Source organism: Calonectris borealis, chromosome 2 (genome assembly GCF_964195595.1).
Source record: "Calonectris borealis chromosome 2, bCalBor7.hap1.2, whole genome shotgun sequence".
Classification (NCBI taxonomy): domain Eukaryota; kingdom Metazoa; phylum Chordata; class Aves; order Procellariiformes; family Procellariidae; genus Calonectris; species Calonectris borealis.
Genome location: NC_134313.1, coordinates 73,323,051 through 73,343,222, shown reverse-complemented (window position 1 = coordinate 73,343,222; position 20,172 = coordinate 73,323,051). Strand labels below are relative to the sequence as shown.

The window sequence follows — 20,172 nt, the reverse complement described above, 5'->3', positions numbered from 1 at the left end:
TTCACTGCACACCACTGATGGCTGGTTATAAAACAGGCTTCATGACACTGTTCTCCACATCCACTGGTAAATTAATTCACTGATTCATGGCATGGAATTGGAAAGAAAGTAAGCTAGCTCTTTCTGTCATCCAGCATCTGACTGTGGAATGTTGCTGATGCAAATGCATACTTAATCTTGTTTAATACAATTTAATAAGAAGTAGGTCAGAAGAAAAAAAATATATCAGCACTTGTTTCCAAATCATTTAGTAGGAGGAAAAAAGCATTTTAGCTGAGTTACAGTATACTTAAACTGGTTTAACTGCATGGTTTCTTGCAAGAGAGGCACTTTTTCCCATCCCAGGGAAAGAATTTCTACGTGGGCAGGTTCCCACAGTATTGATGAATCTGATCCTCTCCTTATTGCGTCTCTGGTTGTTGACAATGGTTTAAACTAATTGGAGAGTCGATGTAAATCTCTCTTCAGTCTACATCCATTCATCACTCACTCTGACCAAAACCGCTTTGGTAGAAGGCAGTGAAGTATTAATTCAGAGACACTGAAACTTACTGGAATTGCCAAACTCAGTGTCCTGATAGTGGAAATGCTAGCTTATCAGGAACTTTGCAGTAGATGTGATAATTTTCTCTGCTGGTTTCAAAGACAGTCAAACACCAGGTAAGATTGGACAGGAGAGAAGCAGGCTGGAAACATCAGCATAATTCAGAATATGTGGGTTGCCATTCTGCAGGAATTCTCATTTAGAAGATGCCATATACATAGCAAACTGCAGGTCCTCCATGCATAAAGAAGTAACAATAATTTTACATTTCTGCGATCCAGAAGCTAGAAGATACTTTGGGGATGGGGTGGCTGTAAGGAAGAAATGAAACACAGTCTTGATTGTTAATGGATGACCTCACATTTTTTCAACTGCTTTTTTCTTCTCTGTAGCACATGTGGTGTATTAGGGCATGGACTTACTTGGATCATATATAAACTTCATGAGTCCAAGATCCAGCTATTTGAAACTGAACAGGCTGATAAGTAGGCTAAACACCTTGGTCTTCTTTGAATTGGCATCTCAATGGCCACAGATCTCTCCAACCAACGGCATTTTCTCTTGGCTTTTTCTTCTTTTTTTTTTTTAAACTGGATTCAGTGACAATGAAAATCTGGTTTGATAAAATAACATCAGGGAAAGGATGGATTCCAGGAAGAAAAGCCAAGCAAAGGAACCAAAGCCCTCTGTGGCTTCTTAACTCTATTTCAACAGAGCATTCCCTTCTGAGTCATAGGAAAAGGTCTGTATCTCTGCATTCCATTGTGCATCCATAGCTATTCCGTAGGCTAAAAGCTTTGGGTCAGGCTGCTACTAGTCAGAGAAGTGGAAGCCAGAGGCAAACAACACAGAAGACTAAGCTATAATTGGTATCAAGAAGGGATAAAGGGGAATGTAGCAGACTAATCAAGTGGAAACAATGCTTAGGAATAAAGGGTGCAGTGCATGACACTGAAAGTCTAGTGACATAGATTTAATTCATGTCCCAGTCAAAACCCTTTTCACCTTTTCCTCTTTCTCTTAAATCACTTAAATCCTCCTTTGTCTGTATTTATCCCCTGAAAATGGGATAAAAGATCACAGGGAGTTTGTAGGGTTAAAATCCCATGATGGACCGTGTTGAAATACTATAATTGCATCCATACCGGGTCCTATACAGTATTTGTGTGTGGGACAGGAAGATGCAAGCAAGGTAATAGAGAAGGTGAAGCCAAGCTCTCTTTGTCTTCGAAGGATTCAGATGGCGGAATGAAACTGGACACTGCAGGCGTTCAAAGGCAGCTCATCTGCTTTTACCAAAATCAAGAAAAAAGAAATCCAGCAGAGACTGTCAAAAGTGCAGTCCTTTTGCTGCTACCATGTGGTTTCTTTCACATTTCTCCCCTGTGTAACTTGGTCTCTAGTTTAGAGCCACAGTTTGGCCCTGTTACTAAATAGAAAATATTTAGCCTCCCTGATTCATCTGAGATTATTTCATCTGATCAACTACAAGTATCTTCCTTCTATATCCTTTCCAGTTTCCTTAGCAACGTACAAGGACACTCCAGAGAAGCAGTGTCAGGCAACACCTTCAGTCTAGGCTTTCATGAAGCTTTCTAACCTTGACCAGCTCTGATGAGCAGTTTAATAGTAGGCAATTTCAAGCATACTATCTCACATGCGTCTTTGTCTCCCCACAATGAGATATTACAGAAAACAGCTCAGCCTGTACTTTGCCACTACTTCCTTGGCAACAAGAAAGCTTCATTACCTACTAACTAGGTTTGCAGTTATCACACTGAGTCTCTCAAGTACAGCATCTCCTTACGCTCAGTCAGTAGCCCCTACCTAGAGAGCCCCTTGTTGTAAGGGCTGTCTTTGAGTGCCCAGTGTCATGTAACCAAATGTAAACAAAGATCCAGATTGCAATGGCATTTCTTGCCAGTTTGAAGCAACAAGGTGCCATTTATTCGCAAGCCAGTGTGGTTTGCTGCTGTATTGCTGCTATCTCCCTACTTACCAGACATGCACAGTGCAATGGGAAACTAATCGGAACCAAGGAAATTAGTGGATGTTCAACAGGAATCTTCACAATAATCTTTTTCTCCTTGTAATCCTGTTTGCATTCTATTGTGCGGGTCCATCTGCCATCCCTGGCTTCCTGAAATCGATGGCTAAATCTATAGCTAAAATCAATAGTGAGCAATCACCCCAGCAATTCTTAGGTAGCTATTGGGAAGATGGCCAAAAATCCCATTAGGCATGTTAAGAACACTTTTCTTTCCCTGAGTCATCAAAATTAATATAATGAGTGGATATGCTTCTAAAAGCATTAGTGTAACTAACTCAAAGTTGTTTGACCATCTCTGCACAGATGTTCTTAGCTGGAATTAACAAATGCTGGATTTCCATTTTCTCCGGCCCAGATGAAACAATTCTGTACTTCTCCACCTGCAAAACTGAATGATTGTTTTACACAGAAGTAAAAAGTAACAGATGGAAAAAACATAAAAGGATTATGGTTTGAAGAACAACAAAAATCTCCTGCTTAATAACTTTCTATGAAGACTTATTTCACATAGATTAAACAAAGTAGAAATTATCCCTCATCGTTGCTTAACAGCAACCCACTTTCTCCTGTAGGGATATGGTACGAATTTCAAGTCCTGATAGCTACTACCAGGCTCTGGTCAGCAGTCTGATCAAATTGACCTGGTAACAGCTTCCTGTGCATGTGAAATGCCGTAGCTCCTTTTTTTTCCACTCTTCTAATTCACATGTTGTCATTGCTCTAATTCTGTACCTATATACCAGATGTATAGTGCACTGGAGCTAATATACCAGTGAAACTGAGGGTACCGTGTAAGACACAAACAGCAATTATTTCAAGAAATCTACCCACTACGGGTATTGCATGGTCCCTTTTATCATGTAACGATAAGTAGTGACATGAATATGTATTCAACCAGCTGTGTGTATATACAAATTTATCCGCTACTTGATATCTGAAGATTTGCCAGTATTTAACGTATTTCCTCTCAACTCCTATGAGGTTAGAATAAGTGGGGAAGACAGACATTGAATCCCTCAAGGTGACACTGAAAGACTACAGCAGAAGGAGGAGATTTCACCTGGCCATTGCCAGGTCCTGCCTACAGATCTAGGTCCAGCTAAGCAATTTATTAAAACATCACTGGAAGAAAAGGAAGCTCTTAAAAGAGAACATTGTGAAACTAAAGCAAAGAAAGTGTACTTGCAATATGAAGGTGCTTCCAGAACTGGCTATCGCCATTTTATGTAAGCAACTACTTTTATGTATATTTCCCATTCTGCCTCACACCACTTTGTCCCATGTTACTTCTGTTTGCAGACCTGTCCACATGCAAACAAACCGAATAACTTCTACCTGCGTATATTGCTCTGTCTCCTCCCTGGTCACACCTCTCCCATACGACACCGTTTCAGACTGCTTGCCCAACTCTCCTCTGACTCTCATGGCTGGAATCTCCTTTTTTTCTGCCTTCCTGCCCAACTGGTGTCTCTTTCTTTGCCCAATCCATGTAATAATGGACTTTGGCTGCACTGTGGGAAATTTAGGTTAATCATTAGGAAATATTTTGTAATAGTGAATATAGCTAAGTTCCAGAATGAACTGCCTCCAGAAGTTGCAGAAAGGTTCAGGTAAAGATGATCCTATCTTGGCACACAACGATGATGGGTAACCTCTCATAGTCCCTGCAGTCCTAAGATCTTTTTTTCCCCCTCCATGTCTTCTCAAACCACAGGGATTAATTTGGCTTGGCTGCTAAGCTGCTTACAAGACAATTCAGTGCTGTAGGATGCTTTGGATGCAGAAGGATAAACGGGGTTAAAAAGAAAAGAAAATTTCTTTTGTTTCTTGGGGGGAGTCTCATTCTGGTTTTGTCCTCTTTATATACTGCTAGCATGTGAACATTGGCAGAAAGAGGTTACCGGGGTAGAGAAGGTGCCACGGTGAGATCCTGTGTGGCTGTTCTTACATCTAAGTGATTTGGGGCCACACATTCCAATTTAAGACCCTGGTCTTCACTTCAGAATGATAGAAAATAAAGGCAGGAAAGGAAAAAACGAACAGTGGGTCATTGAGTCTACCCTTACATTAACTCAAGGGATGTTGAGATAGAAGAAGAGTCGGTGAGACAGTGGGCAGATGCCATAAAAGCAGTCATCAAATTGCATTATAGATTTGTGCTGAAAGGACACACACTGGAAGTTATCTGCTGAGAAGTGTTGATAGTTTTTTTCCTTGAGAAATGGATGAAGAAAGATAAGTTCAAAGTCTAGACCCCCCTTCACTCTATCTGGGTTGATGAGAGTGAGCCAGGACATGCTAATGCAGGCTCCTAGACAAAACTGATCATAATCTATCTGAGCAGGGTTCTCAGTCTTGAGAGGCAAAACTCATCCATATGCAACACTACAGAAGAGCCTTCCTTAGGCAAACCAAAATGTTTACATTCTTTATGTTTGGCAGCTGATTCCTGTTATAGCAGTTTGTCTGTCACACACAAGTGTGAAGTGGCAGGCAAGAAGGCTGAGACTGTTAATGGACTGATGCTTGTTCCCTTCCTGACAGGATTTTAAGAAGGCATGGCAAGCATATATGGATACCAAGGGAACTTTTGCAGGTGAGGCAATCACAGCAAGCTACTTCTGTTTAGCTTCAGGCTCCAGGCAAAAGAGGCAGTGTGAAAAAGCAGAGTGGGAAAGAGAGCTGGTAATCCATAACAGAAATCATGGTCATTTTTCAAAAGATAGCTATGATGGCTTGCTCACTTTTTTATGCGCGTGACACACAGGAGAAAAAAATATTATCTCCAAAGACCAGCGTAAAAAAGAAAAAGTTTGATAAGGGAAGCGGTATTTTTCACTGGGGGCACAAAACGCTGAACTGGAAGGTGTGACTGGGCTCTCTAGGGCATACAGTTCAAGAAATGTTTCAGATGAAATTCCATCTGCTTATCTCTGCCTCTTACCCCTTTCCCCTCCTCCAGCTCCCAAACTGACTTTACAGAATGAAATGTGGAAAAATTATAAAATTACTCTGCAATTATCTACTGAATGTACTAAGAACATTTCACAGGTCTCTTCTCCCTATCAGAACAAAGAGGAAAACGTAAAATAATATTAGCACAAAAGGTCCCTCATAGCAAAGACGGTGATGTTTTTCAAATCTGCAAATGGAAGGGAACACACAATTTTGCACTTTGACATGATTTCTAAGATTGTGTGGATGATAGTTGTTTCAAATCAGCGTTGTTCCCTTACAGCTGCTCCATCTCCTCTTTGGCATTCAAAACAGGCTGGAACCTCATAGAGTCATATGCAAGCTTTTGATAGAAAAGATGGCAAGGATGCAAACTGAAGCTGAGTTGTTGCTGTCAAACAGTGCTTCAGAGACTGGAAGTACTCGGGGATGTATAAACACTGAAGACTACAGATATTCACTATTAATAAATGAGTCAACGGTGATTCTCTGTGTGAAAAGTCTGCAGTATTAGCTCAGCATCGAACATATACATAATGTCACTTTTGTGACATCACAAACCCCCTTTAATATCTAGGGCTAATTGCTTCTTTTCCTGGTAGCCTCACAAGGAAGCAGAAGATTGACAGCTTGCTGCATTAATGTCAACTCTGCTGCTTCCATCCTGCACCACTGACTTAGCAGAGGTCCTTCGTCTCTACCCCTGCACTTTCTCACCTTTCAAAATCACCAGCCTGTCATCTGTCCACACTTCATTAATAGCAAAAACTATAAAGCTGCAGAATTATCCATTCTAACTAGACAAGTATATATGAAGAAGCTGTTTGGCATAAGGGCCATCTTTATGTCCTGGACCTGTCAAGTATTCATCATAGTTTAACCCCTATTCATAACCGGGGCTTTTTGGTGCTGCAGTGCAAATAAACACATAACATAAAATGACAGACGTGCAGAGGACAGGCAGCTTGCGTGGAAAGAATGCAGGTATCCTCCCAAGTAATTTCAAGAACAAATTACTACCAATAGTAGTCTACAAGACAGCTTTACTGAAGGAAATAGTTTTCATGGGAAGTATTTGGTGCACCTGAAAGGAGGAAATTTAGTGTAGTTTTAGTGCCCAAAGATAAGAGGTTTATGGAGATTTCAAAACTGTAGTAGTTTTATCCCTAGACAAAGCAGTGTTTCATGAAAAATCTGAAGAAAAACCAAAGCTTTTGAGTGACTATTGTTGTTTGGAGCCTGCAAGTCCCTCCTCTTTAATTGTTTTAATTACCATTTAGAGCAAAATAAAACAGTAATTAAACTGTCAATTAAACCAATGATACATATCGTATACAAAGCAAGTTTATTCCAAATATAATAACTCTAAAATAGTGATACCCTTCAACAATCACGAAGAACCATTTAAATGAAAAAGCAATAGCAATTCAACTTCCATAATTATTTCACTCCCATCTTATCACTTCTTAACATCCGAGTGTTCTATATCATATATACCGGGACAGGAGGCTGTCAAAAACGCTGCCATCCCTGAGAGTGCAATCATGGTATGATTTCATTTGTGTGTCTCACTTTAATGAAATGCCTTTATCTGATCTTAAGTGCTGCAATGAAGGTTTTACTCAAGGATGAACCTCAGACTGTGGCTATTTCCTATTAGTGCAATTGACCCCATGTATGTAATTCAAGCATGTTTGTGTTTAGTGGCACAATCTTGTTAGCTCTGGCAATTAAACTCTGATAACAGTGAGAAATGGATTTCAATAATAGACACAGGTAAGAACAGCTTTCCTCCCAAATGCTACGCATATGAAAGACATCATTATTTCCCTGCTTTCATTTTTCAGTGGCAGTGTTAAATGTCATGTATTTCACTACACGCCTTTCACATCCTAAATATCTTGGACTTAGTTCAGAGTTTTGAATATCATGTAAATTATGTAAATCTTGAGGCTTAAATGTAAGCTTGGTATCCTCTGAAGACACTGTCTACTTATGAAGTCTTTCCTGGCAATCTCAAATGTTCCGAATAAACTGCGCTAAACCTCATCATAATATTTTCTCTGGAATCAGTTAGTCAGATTGTCCTTTTCAGGCTACCAAATGCTAATGTCCAGCCACACTGTGCCCTCTAGTAGGCAATGGGCACATAACAATTGCCTGTCAGAAAGACAAATAGAACTGGTTGGATGCCTGGTTATAAGTAATTAATCATAGATGGGATATCATCCATAAAGGAATAGTACATTCTGTCATTTCTCTTTTAATATGCTAGCTGAAATACAATCTGAGTCATTAATTGGTGTCCACTAGTAGTAGGTATGTCAGATAGAAATGTCATCCAATTTTCCCTTCATTAAAAATTCCCCAAAATGTTTTCTGGGAGCCTTCTGAAACTGTGTTCTCCTAACTCCACTACATTGCATGGAGACTGACCAATCCGTATGAATGTCCAGATCACAGACATGACCAAACTAGAGGACACTATTTCATTTCTAAACCATTAACGGAAGTATTGGATTTAACTTTGATTTGAAAAAACCTACCTAATTTTAGACATGCATACAGGTACGAAGATGAAATTATATTGTCAGTTTGATGAAGCTTAATCTTTGCTGTATGTATTTTCTTTGTAATCATAAAGAAGCAGCAAACATTTTTCTCCCCCATAACTGCTATAAGATGCCTATGAAAGAATTTCATTCCATAAAGCAGCCAATTATATATATATATCACATGTATTATAGCTTTGGAAAGAATAGTGCTGTTGCTTGTTAATTTCTAAAAGTCATTAAATTGCACATTATTTTAATTAAACAAAGTAATCTAACAGGCACTGCAGATGTGACTGGTATGCATTTGAAAACTTTATAGTTCTTCATTTTACATACTCATGCCAGAAATGACAAGAATCTGGTGAATAGCACAATCCAGATGATACAGATCAATAAAGAAGTTTTTTATGAGCAGCCACTGCAGCAAACAGGCACAATGGAGGCATAAGACTATAAAATAATTTTTTTTTGAGGATACAGTTGAGTTTAAGAAAGTGAAACAGGCAAGAGCCATTTTTACTAAAAAACTGAAAATCGGAAGTGCAAATAAAGGTTTTGGTTTTAACCAAAGGACAGAAGCAACATCAGAGTGTTTGCGGAGTGTTTTACCAACCCACCTGTGTTAATATCTCCAGTCTTTTCTGCACATATTGCCACACATATTCAAGACTGTATAAATGGCTAATTCACTCCTAAAATGTGGAATTTTTTGAAACAAAATGTGGCAAATATTTGAGAGTATTTGGTAGCATAGTCCAAAAAAAGACGTATGGGAAGAAGAGCTTCTCCAGTACTACACATTTGCCCATCCCATGTTCATCCGTGTGGTAAGTGCCTTAAAAAAAATTGTAAAACTCCATATTGACAGGCTACAAAGTAACTGCTTCACTTCAGTTCTCCCTTGTGTATATATGGATCTCCTCTTGTATTCTCGTAGACATGTCTCTGCGTTCCCCCCGTTATCCGGATCTTCTCCTCTCCAGAAGAGGAGTGTTGAGGAACGCCTTTTGCAGCACTCCACTCTCTCCCTAATGGTCTGGAATTATCAGCTTCCAAGAGCGATGCAGCTCTTCCACTACTGCTGTAAGAGGGAGGTAGTCACTGAGACAGATGGTGCCAGTTATTGACAGCTTTTAAAAAAATTAAGGTCATACACTTGAACTTGACTTGTGGGCTTCTTCAATCGTCAGCCAATGAAAAACAGAAGAATTAAGCAAAACTAGAGCGCTGTGTTTTTTCTGACTTCTGCTGATGAGCAAGTGAGCTACGTTACCCTATGTTACCCGCTGCTTACACAGTGCACAGTCATACACAATTATGGTCACACTATGACCTCTCTACTGAAGGTAGAAAAGTTTCACAAAGTTTCATCTTACAGATACTCAGTATACCTGATGGATAACGGCTAGAAAAAGCTGTTGAGAAAGACAGCATTTAAGGACTTTTGGAGCTTGAATCTCACTCCTTACACTGATCATTCAACTTTATTCACTGCTTCCTGAGGAATATTGCAAGAATGTAATTATTAGAACTGAAGGGAAAAGAGAACTCCTCTTTCAAGGGTGACTGCAATATTTTGAGATCTGATTTCACTTGCATGTCAAAGCTCCAAGGCAGTCTCTTATATCAGCTTTTCTAGACTTGCTCTTCAATTCCCAGTTTTGAGTACTCCAGAGAAGGAAGTCAATAAAAAAACAAACCGCCTAGTCAATGCAACCTGTTAAAACAGCCCACTTTCAAACTTCCTACGTGTAGAGTATTAAATCCATAAGATATTGGCTTTGGCTATTATGTACTTTGTGGTGTGCTAGCACTATTTATTGGATTCTCTTTCTACTACTTTAAAAATGGTGTGTATATATTGTGCAGAGGTATGAAGAAACAAAATCTCAGAAGGGACCACTATGGACAAAATATTTCCTTTAGGATAAAGAACTCATTGTGAATATGCTTAAAATATAAATGTAACACTCAGATAATGTAAGAGAAAAATATACCTGTGAAAAGCCGATTACCTCTCCATTTTCATCGAGCACGTTAAAATTAATGATAGGACCCTGGACATCAGGATTGCTGAAATCTGTATCGCTGTAAATACGTACTACAGGAGCCCCGTTGGCATATTTTAAGGTAGACAGCACAGTATAGGTGTAGTGAGTTAATGCAAAGGTATGCTGTTTTATTTTCTCCATTCCACCTACAAAAGAAAAGTGCACATACATGTCAGATGCCTTATTTTTATGGAAATGTAAAAAAAGGATGATTTTTCAGAATGGTGTAGCACGGAGGTAACTAGCACAAAATTGGTAGTTTTGGGTTCTTTTAAATGAATATACAATTTGCAAAAGATTCTTTCCTCATACAAAAGCTTCAGAATTACTGTTGCACCAAGGATTTATCTACAATTAATCTACTGTAGAAATCTAAAGTTACACTGAAATGGATTCACGTGCATTACAATATTGATAGTTCCAGCCTATACATATCACTAAGACGTTCTGGCACAATTAATTTGAAAAGCAAGTTTTTCTCCAAATCTGGCTCTGGAGATCATGGGAATGAGGCATCAATTCTAGCATAGTACAGAAAGCAAATTGCTATGTCTAAGATAAAATAAAAATAGTAAAATTCTAAATGAAATTACAAAACACAAGTGTTAGTCTACAAGGAATTTACTTGAATACTGAAGAAATATTCTTCCAAGCCTGCTCTTCTTTTTGCAGAAGAAAAATAAAGAGGATATTGTGAAGACCTCTTTGACTACAACCATGCAATCTATTTGCTCCTGAGAAGCTTTGCAGAGAAGTTTTCACAAAACTTGGCCTGGAAAAAGCATAAAGAGGAAATATGTTGTCTTTCTTTGTTGGCTTTTTTTTTTTTGCTACACTGAAGAGTCTGGAAAAGAGGACTGCAGATTTCCTGAGATGAAGACCTCTTCCACATCTCCGCTTTCTGAGAGGAGGTTGTGTCTCTGTTAGATGTCCCTATCGAAATGGCTTCTCATTCTTGTGCTCAGAGGATATGCCATAGGATGATATACCATGGTCACCTATGGCTTTGGGGATATTTTGATTCTCTGCAGGAAGCTAAAACATAAGCGCCAGATACAAAACCAGCCATTTCAGTCAAAGGAGAACATATGTAATCTGAGACAAAGAAGTACGTTGTGATATTCACAGAGATAAACCGCTGACAGGACACAAGTAACTGGCTATGACAATAAATACAGTACAGGAAAAGGAATAACCCTAACCCTAACCCTAATCAAACAGTAATTTATGACATGGAACAAGAAAAGTACAAGTAATCTTCAAAGTAAGATTCAAAGTGAATTTGCATCTTTATGGAAGACAATTAGACGATAACAATATGATCTCGAAGTATTGTAAGAAACACAGGGAGATACCTGAAGGCTAACAACATGTTTAAACCCAATCAAATCTTCACTGGGGACAGCTGGAATTTTGGCTGAAAATCCAAAGTGGTTTCTATTATGCATACTATGCATTGCACTATGGTGGGCCTACATCATGTGGAAAAAAAAAAAGGAAAGAATAATTTCCTCAAAAGCCTCTGGAAGTAGAACAGTGTTTTTCTGCCTGGGTTTTAGATCCAGAGTGTTTTATGTAATGTTGAGTATCTTATTTGAGGTACATCAGCATTTCTGTAACTAAAAAGATGCTTGACATTTTCTTTTGCTTTCTTTTTTTAAACTGCGTAACTGAATCTCACACTTCTGCGCATACCATTTTTATATCTAAGTATCTGGAAACTTCCACAGTCTGATATAACTGCCCTTGGACAGAAATCTTGTAATCTGCTTGTTGACTTTTGTGCCTTTACTCGTAAAAAGACGGTGTCATTCATGAATGTATATAAAGGAAAAAAATAAGATATCTTTCTCCTGACATACAGAAGAATTACTGCAACTTCTGTTATTTCACTTTTCTTCACGTTTCTATATTATGTGCCATGTCCTTTAGATAAGCTAGGAGAGCAGACAGTAAAAGCATAGAAACAGATTAGATATAAGGTGGAAGTACATTTTTTTGGTGCTAAAGAATAATAAAGAGGAATAAGGTATTTAATGAGATACTAACACACAAAGCACTTTCAAGGAACATTGCCAGAAGCTAATCAGTACAATTTCTAGATGTTAGCCACAGTAAACTTGGCAAGCATCTCTAGAACATTTTGGTCTGAAAGATGATTTGTATTTTCAGAGTCTTTGAGAATAAAAGATTGCCTAGTCAGAGATATCCTAGTCATTGTTTGGTAGAAGTTAAGAGTCTTGAAATAGTAAAAAAAAAAAAAAAAGTTATTTCTCAGCATTTGCCAGAAAGTAACTGTCTTAAGAGAAGTGACTGCCTTGTCAGCTTCTGAGATGTCTGTAATCTCCTGATTCAGAACTTTTCCAAATTGGCAGGAATCTTTTAATGGAAGATTAAACTACTGCCCTTGTGTCTTGTTGAAGAAATCTCTTATTCAGAAATTTCAGTCTCTCATTCACAGCAATCATCCTGCTATCATTTCTATATTGTCTTCAGCCATTCTCTTTTAAAGTTGCTTAATCACATTTCCTTGTTCATTAGTGAGAAGCTGATGAGCCTCTTAATTATTTATTCTGACAAATCCAAATGCAATAGCCCGCAGTTGCTTTGCTGCCCCGTGACTGGAGAGCAGAAGCAGTGTTGCCAGAGTCCCATATTTTTAAGTAGCAGAATAGGTTGTGATTAGGTCTGATGTCACAGAAAACCCTGTGAAACAAATGCCAGCAATCTGAAGTTTTTTCTGACAGAAAAAGGGGTATATTCAGAAAATAGTTGTGATTTATTTTTATTTTGCTAAATAAAATGATCTGTCCTGTATCCTGCATAAATCCAGTGCTTATCTCATCTCCCTCTCCCTACTAGGGAAAAGAATATGAGGAAGAGAAAATAAAACCCAGAACAAATCTTTGGTCTCTAACATGATCTAAAGACTTGCATTATTGCATCTAGTCTCATATTGGGGGTGACAGAAATGAAACTCATTGCTTGACTGAGCCTGTCTAAGGTAAATAAGAAGGTAATCGTCTATATTATGGTTGAATTGGTATTTATTACCTTATTGCATTCCTGCATTTTATCTCCTCTCTACACAGAACTCTGGTTTTATGCCCAGTTCCTTAACTCTGAACACTTGGAGACTCTTCCCTAGCTGCCTATCTGGGGATAAAAGAAGTAGCACATCTTAAGCCTTTTGGAAGACTTACAGTTTGGAAAAATCATCAGTACTTCATCTTGAGAAGATGCTGGGAAGGACTCAAGTGCCCTGACTCCCTCTCACTTTATGGATTTTATTCCTTATCACTGCATTTTTTCATTAAGGTAAATTGCATCTAGTTGCTCCTAAAGATGATTTTAAAATGAAGAACAATTTATGCACTCGGTAATTTGGATCAGAATGAATCTGATGTAGTCTAAATTACACCAGTTGAAGTCTATCTAATACCATTCACTGTATTTATGTGTGTAGGAACACATTCAGCACAAAAGATGCTCTCATTAATAACTGACTTCTTCCTATGGTAGAAATGTAAGGACTCCCCTGTCAAAAGGGAAACTCCTGCATTTCTGTGGATTAATATACCCGTTATTACTTTGTCCCCATGCACGTGTTTTGACTTTACATTAAGCCAGACACGATCATTTAATTAATTCTTCTTCCCAATAGCACCTCATTTTTCACACTATTTGTTGCCACAATGAATGCCATATATTTTTGCAGTGGCAAAGTTATTGAGCAGGAGAGATTGACAAAGAAAGCTTGTACTTTTGTGTACAAAGCCCCTTGGCAAAGTACTCTAGTAAACCTGTGGAGATGCTGTTAAACCTCATATTGCTGATGTATGTTTGTGCACTACAGATTAGCACAATCTCAGGCCTCCCATCCCATCTTATACCTCCATTTGTGTACTGTTATGGAAACTGATACTGTTCCAGTATGGAAAATTCAGAGTGCCAGTGCACTGGATAACCCACGGATAAATTTACAACGTCAGCTTTTCCATAGGAATTGCATGTGTGCATATGCCTATCCATAGAGACAGTTCGGTCATCTGGAAGAGAAAGGTAAGTTATCTCACATTTACAAGAGGGTTCAAACTATGTGCATTCAAACTATGCACAATTGTCCCCACGGTACTGTAAATCACTGCTTGGCTTGCCTGGTGATAACTTCTTGTATTTACATTACCTCTGTCTTATTATCTCCTTGTTATATGCAAAATACAGTAAGATTTTATTTTTTCAGTGGAATTTTATCTAATCAGAGAAATATGAGATACACAGATGTCCAATAAGCAGTCAGCATAGAATGCTTTTGAGTCAGTATAGACCTGGTTTTGCATTACGTAAATGGCAAACATGTAATGGCATACAATCTCCTCTCTGAAACAACCAGGATTTCAGTAGCTCAAATGTTCAAATGTTAGTTCTTCCTGAAAGAATTGTAGAGAGATAGGCATATGTCAACATCTATAAAAGATTTTGAATAAAAAGATTAAGATAAAGCAGAGACTGAAATTGAGCCTCTAGAATGAAAGCTCTGGTGCTTAAGGTTTTCAGGCTGTACTCAGAAACCTCTGTGATCTGCATTCAAATACAGTTCTTATCTCTCTTATTATGAGAAATTAAATACTGGAGATAAGGGAGAGCCATAAATCAAATATACAGTTATTTTTCTAACCTGCTGTGAAAAAACACGAAATTGAGGTTTACGAGAACAAATTCTCTGTTACTCCAGTAAATCCAAACTCATATATATTTTTGGATAAGAAAAAGATCAATGTGATTCATTATTCTTCAGCATTACCTAACAGATAGCAACGAGGCAGAGAAATGATGAGCTGAAATCTCAGCAAACCAATCAGCAGGGAGGGAAACCAACATGTAGCCACCTTCTAATAAATCCCAAACAAGACAGATGACCATGTGGGACCTGTGAGTCAATGTGCTAATGAAGCCATGGAACCTGTAAATCCTGTAAAACATTTGGAGTCTTTCCTTCACTTCCTCCAAGAAGCGTACATTAAGATTCATTTCTGGGCTTTTTTTGGTGTTCTTTTATGCTTCAGTTCAGTAGAACTGAACGTCTCTGACTGAAGTCTGTCACCTACTTAGTGTTATTCTCTCAAAGAACATCTCTTGAGGATGAACTTGGTAATGATAGCTTCATATATCTCCTTTGCAAATTTGAGTGCCCTGGCTTAAAACCACATTAAACAACATGTATTCTAACCACTGCTATTTTTTAGCAATCCTGCTTCAAACAAAACATTGCAAACACGAAAATGAAATATTCATATGATGATCCAACCCCCTGCCTCCAAAGTGCAACCCTGAAATGTTATAAATACAATATTAGAAGAGCAAATAATGAGAAGAAAATATAATCAACTTAGTAAGAAACCTTGGTCACTCATCCTCTGGTAGGGCTCCTACATTCATCAATGAAAATATTCAATATACACATTCCTGGTGGGTTTTTTCCCCTCAATTATGAGAACAGCTGTCCTAAGTCAGACCAAATCTAGCTACTGCCTGTCTCCCAGAGTGAGGAGTAGCAGATGCCTAGAGGAAAAAATATATGAAAAAAAAAAAGTAACTTCTAAGCAGCTACAACTGGTAGCTTAAAGATTAAATAAACAGAATATAAATCAAAAATACATGAAAATGAGCTTACAGGATGGCTAACAGCAACTAAACATTACTTTTAAAAACAGAACTAAGGGCACAAGAGCCCCTTATGGAACCTAAGCATTAAAATTAATACACTAACACTTCCTTGGAGTCAACAGAAAGGAGCTCTTCTAATGTAATACCATTCCAATATTGGTCATAACCGTTAGCAAATCTAGTTCATTAAAACTCAACATAAAACACTGTAACTGGCTTAACAGGAAATTCATAAAACTATCTGTCATCCACACTCAGAGAAAACGCATAGGGTGTGGACAGACTGCAAACCTCTTTTTCACACTGACTCATATAAACAGTCCAATCGACTTGATCTGTAAAACACATGTAATAAAAATCGATTTGGGGAACACAGAGTGGGGTGGACCATGACACTTTCTGCAACTGAGGTAACTGCATTCATGAGCAAGAAGGGAAAAATCTATGCCTCCAGATGTCATTTGTACTTCCAAAAAAATAATACCTTGCCATGCATAGATTACAGCAGGCTTCTTTCTGAAGTTAAGATGTAACAAAAAGAATCACATAAAAAGGAAATTTCAGTTATGAAACTATGGAATTGAAAAGTACATAGTTTTCTTTGAAAGTACATAATTAAGTTGCAAGCCTCCATCTCACGAGATCAATGTCCAGGTTAAAACTTTAGATGGGCTTTTGCAACTTATTTGTGTACTTTCTGTGTGTCTACCTGGACTTCAGTAAAGCCTTTGACAGTGTCTCCCCCAGCATTCTCCTAGAGAAGCTGGTGGCTCACTCTTAGACAGGTATGCTCTTTGCTGGGTAAAAATCTGGCTGGACGGTCGAGCCCAGAGAGTTGTGGTCAACGGAGTTAAATCCAGTTGGCGGCCGGTCACGAGCGGTGTTCCCCAGGGCTCAGTTTTGGGGCCAGTCTTGTTCAATATCTTTATCAACGATCTGGACGAGGGGATTGAGTGCTCCCTCAGTAAGTTGGCAGACGACACCAAGTTGGGCGGGAGTGTTGATCTGCTGGAGGGTAGGAAGGCTCTGCAGAGGGACCTGGACAGGCTGGATCGATGGGCTGAGGCCAGTTGTATGAGGTTCAACAAGGCCAAGTGCCGGGTCCTGCACTTGGGTCACAACAACCCCAGGCAACGCTACAGGCTTGGGGAAGAGTGGCTGGAAAGCTGCCCAGAGGAAAAGGACCTGGGGGTGCTGGTTGACAGCCGGCTGAACATGAGCCGGCAGTGTGCCCAGGTGGCCAAGAAGGCCAACGGCATCCTGGTCTGTATCAGAAATAGTGTGGCCAGCAGGAGTAGGGAGGTGATCGTGCCCCTGTACTCGGCACTGGTGAGGCCGCACCTCGAATCCTGTGTTCACTTTTGGGCCCCTCACTACAAGAAGGACATTGAGGTGCTGGAGCGTGTCCAGAGGAGGGCAACGAAGCTGGTGAAGGGCACAAGTCTTATGAGGAGCGGCTGAGGGAACTGGGGTTGTTTAGCCTGGAGAAGAGGAGGCTGAGGGGAGACCTCATCGCGCTCTACCACTACCTGAAAGGAGGTTGTAGTGAGGTGGGTGTTGGTCTCTTCTGCCAAGTAACTGGCGATAGGACGAGAGGAAATGGCCTCAAGCTGCGCCAAGGGAGGTTTAGATTGGACATTAGGAGAAATTTCGTTACTGAAAGAGTGATTAGGCCTTGGAACAGGCTGCCCAGGGAAGTTCTTGAGTCTCCATCCCTGGAAGTATTTAAAAGACGTGTAGATGAGGCGCTTAGGGACATGGTGTAGTGGGCATGGTGGTGTTGGGTTGACGTTTGAACTTGATGATCTTAGAGGTCTTTTCCAACCTTAATGATTCTATGATTCTATGAAAATGGAGATCCATGTTACACTCTCAACTAAATCCATGCAGAATTCAATGGGTAATAGGGGGACCTTTTACTCGCTCAACACTAATTCTTTGCATAATAGCTTAAATCCTTTTATTCTCCTCCTTCTCCCACACCATCTCAATAGTTTAAGACTGTGGGAAGCAATTGCTTAATCCTCTATTCAGAATGTTATACCAAAACCAAACATGAAACACATATTCGGTGTTTATCTTAATGAACAGAAGGCTCTTTGATGCCCTATCTCCCACTTCTTTAGAGCAGCTAATTCAAGCTCTGTCTTCACACAGTGAGGGAAGTTAGAAGTCTTTGTTCTGAATAAAACGAGCAGCACATTCTGAAAGAAGCACTCCCAGCTTTCAAACATCATAATGAGGAATACTTTGCCTTTTTTTTTTATTTTCTTGGGAGTAGTGTAAGAGAGGGGAAGTTGTACACGCCAGCTGGCTGACTCACTTTTAGTATAACTATTTTAATTACAGGTACAATTCAATTTCAGTTAACTGCTTGTTAGACTGAAAACTATCTAATAAGTCAAATAAGCTCCAGGTAAGATACATTTAATTTACTGTTTGCTATTGTTACGAGATTTCTTTTTTGAGCCGGGGGAGGGTGTGTGTGTGTCTGCCCGTTCTTTTTTGTCTTCCATTAGCCCAAGCCATATTCTCAGCAGGGGAAATAATTTCAGGATGACTTTTCAAACCATAAAACCAGCAACATAAAAGATGAATAGGGAGGCTTTCTTAAAAAGGCAGAGTGTTTTGCACACCTCATGGAAGCAGCATTCAAACCGCATCTCCAGAGTGCTGGATGACATGAGCCCATAGAGGTTTCTGCGAGAACAACAGAATCATCCCTGAAAGAATGTATTTATGAGATACTCGCATTGTACCTCTAAAGGCTTTATCTCCCAAGGTTTTTCTCAGTCCAGCAGAACAACTCCTGCTTATGATTCTGTCATCTTAAGGACTAAATGCAAGAGAAGCTTGTTCTATAAAAGCACATGAATTCTCCTGGTAGCTGTTAGAAACCTGAATGTAACATACAGGCCTGTTTTCTGCTTTATTATAAAAGTGGCTCTGTCCTTTGTTTAATGGAGCCTGCTATGCACAATTCCTTGAAGCCAGCATGTGAAAGCTTTACTACTGCTTGTTTCCTGGTATTTTCAACTCTCAACAGCTAGACTGCTAATATGAGGCAGAGCATAAAACTCTTTCTTCATCTCAAATACAGTCATGGGGATTTAGAAAATGTAAGATGGGGCAGTAAGTCGTATGTTTTCAAGTCAATAAGACTAATTCAGCACTGACTTTGCATGAACACTTGTTTATTTATTTATTTATTTACTTATTTGAGTCAGCAACAACTTTCCAATCACTTTAACACAGTAGGAGGAAAACCTTTCTCATCTTCTGCTCAGCCAGAGACTATGATACTTCCGTCAGGTCTGCAGTTAAGTACAATTCTTCCCTCAAATAACTTTTCTATAAGACACAGTCACCAGTACTACTTGCCGATCTCATGACTTTCTAATGGCTCTGAAGTTTTGTGGGTTGTTTGTTTTTGTTTTCCCCTGAAGACGGCTGCAGACCAATGGAGACAAACAACTTGCACCAAAAATAAGCTGAATATAAAGATAAATCCAAATGTGTTTTTTATAGGAGGCAATCTCTCTTTCAGCATCAAGAGAACCCTTTAAAATATTCTGAAAACTCGGACAGCTTCTTTCTTTTTCTTCCTAAGATGACAGATCCCAATCTAAAGCCTTGCTAGGATATAAATCAGTTCTCTTTCAGAGCTCACCATGCCTGCATTAGGTGAAGAAGAATGGGTAATCATGCGCTTAAATCTCACACTTCAGTACCCACTCGTTTGATTCTACCTTCCTACAGGTTTTACATCAGCAATCCTTTTAACATAACATGTTTGGAATCTCTTTGTTGGTGAAAACACTTTGGTGCCCAAGGCAGCGTATCGATTTGCATTCCAGGTTTTGCCTGCCTGGTAATACTGGTTGCACACCTTCCCTCTTTTTCTCTGAAAATCTCTGAACCATGGCTGTGGCTGCCAGCATGTGAAGTAGCAGGGATGCTCTATATCTGCTCTTGTGCAGCCTTTGTAACCCACTCTTTCTAAGGTTCCACAGAACTTGCCCATCACAGCAATACAGGAAATACCACAAGTTCATTTAATTAAACCAAGGAATATGATACAGAAAAAGAAAAGCTTCCAGACAACAAATTCTAAGGCATGATGTTGACTACTGATGGAACAAGATAAAAATACACTCAATTTTCCCAATCCTTATCTGTAACATTCAGGAATATTGAAAGTTGGTAAAATAAGCTCTAGCCATTATTATTAACAGAACAATATTTTCATTAGTGAATTTTTGGATTTATTGATATTCATAATTTTCTGGTAGCCTGAAAGGATGCTTTGCTGTTTGTTTTGCATTCTCAGACTAGGTCTCTGCTGGGTAA

General features: G+C 39.1%; 1 protein-coding gene across 1 annotated transcript in view; it reads right to left on the bottom strand.

Moving 5' to 3' along the window:
* MOCOS (molybdenum cofactor sulfurase) overlaps positions 1–20,172 on the bottom strand; it is a 228,043-nt gene that overhangs the window by 40,602 nt on the left and 167,269 nt on the right. Inside the window, exon 6 of the mRNA XM_075142346.1 lies at positions 10,102–10,301. Coding sequence (XP_074998447.1) covers positions 10,102–10,301 — 200 coding nt within the window. The remainder of the gene's footprint in view (positions 1–10,101; positions 10,302–20,172) is intronic.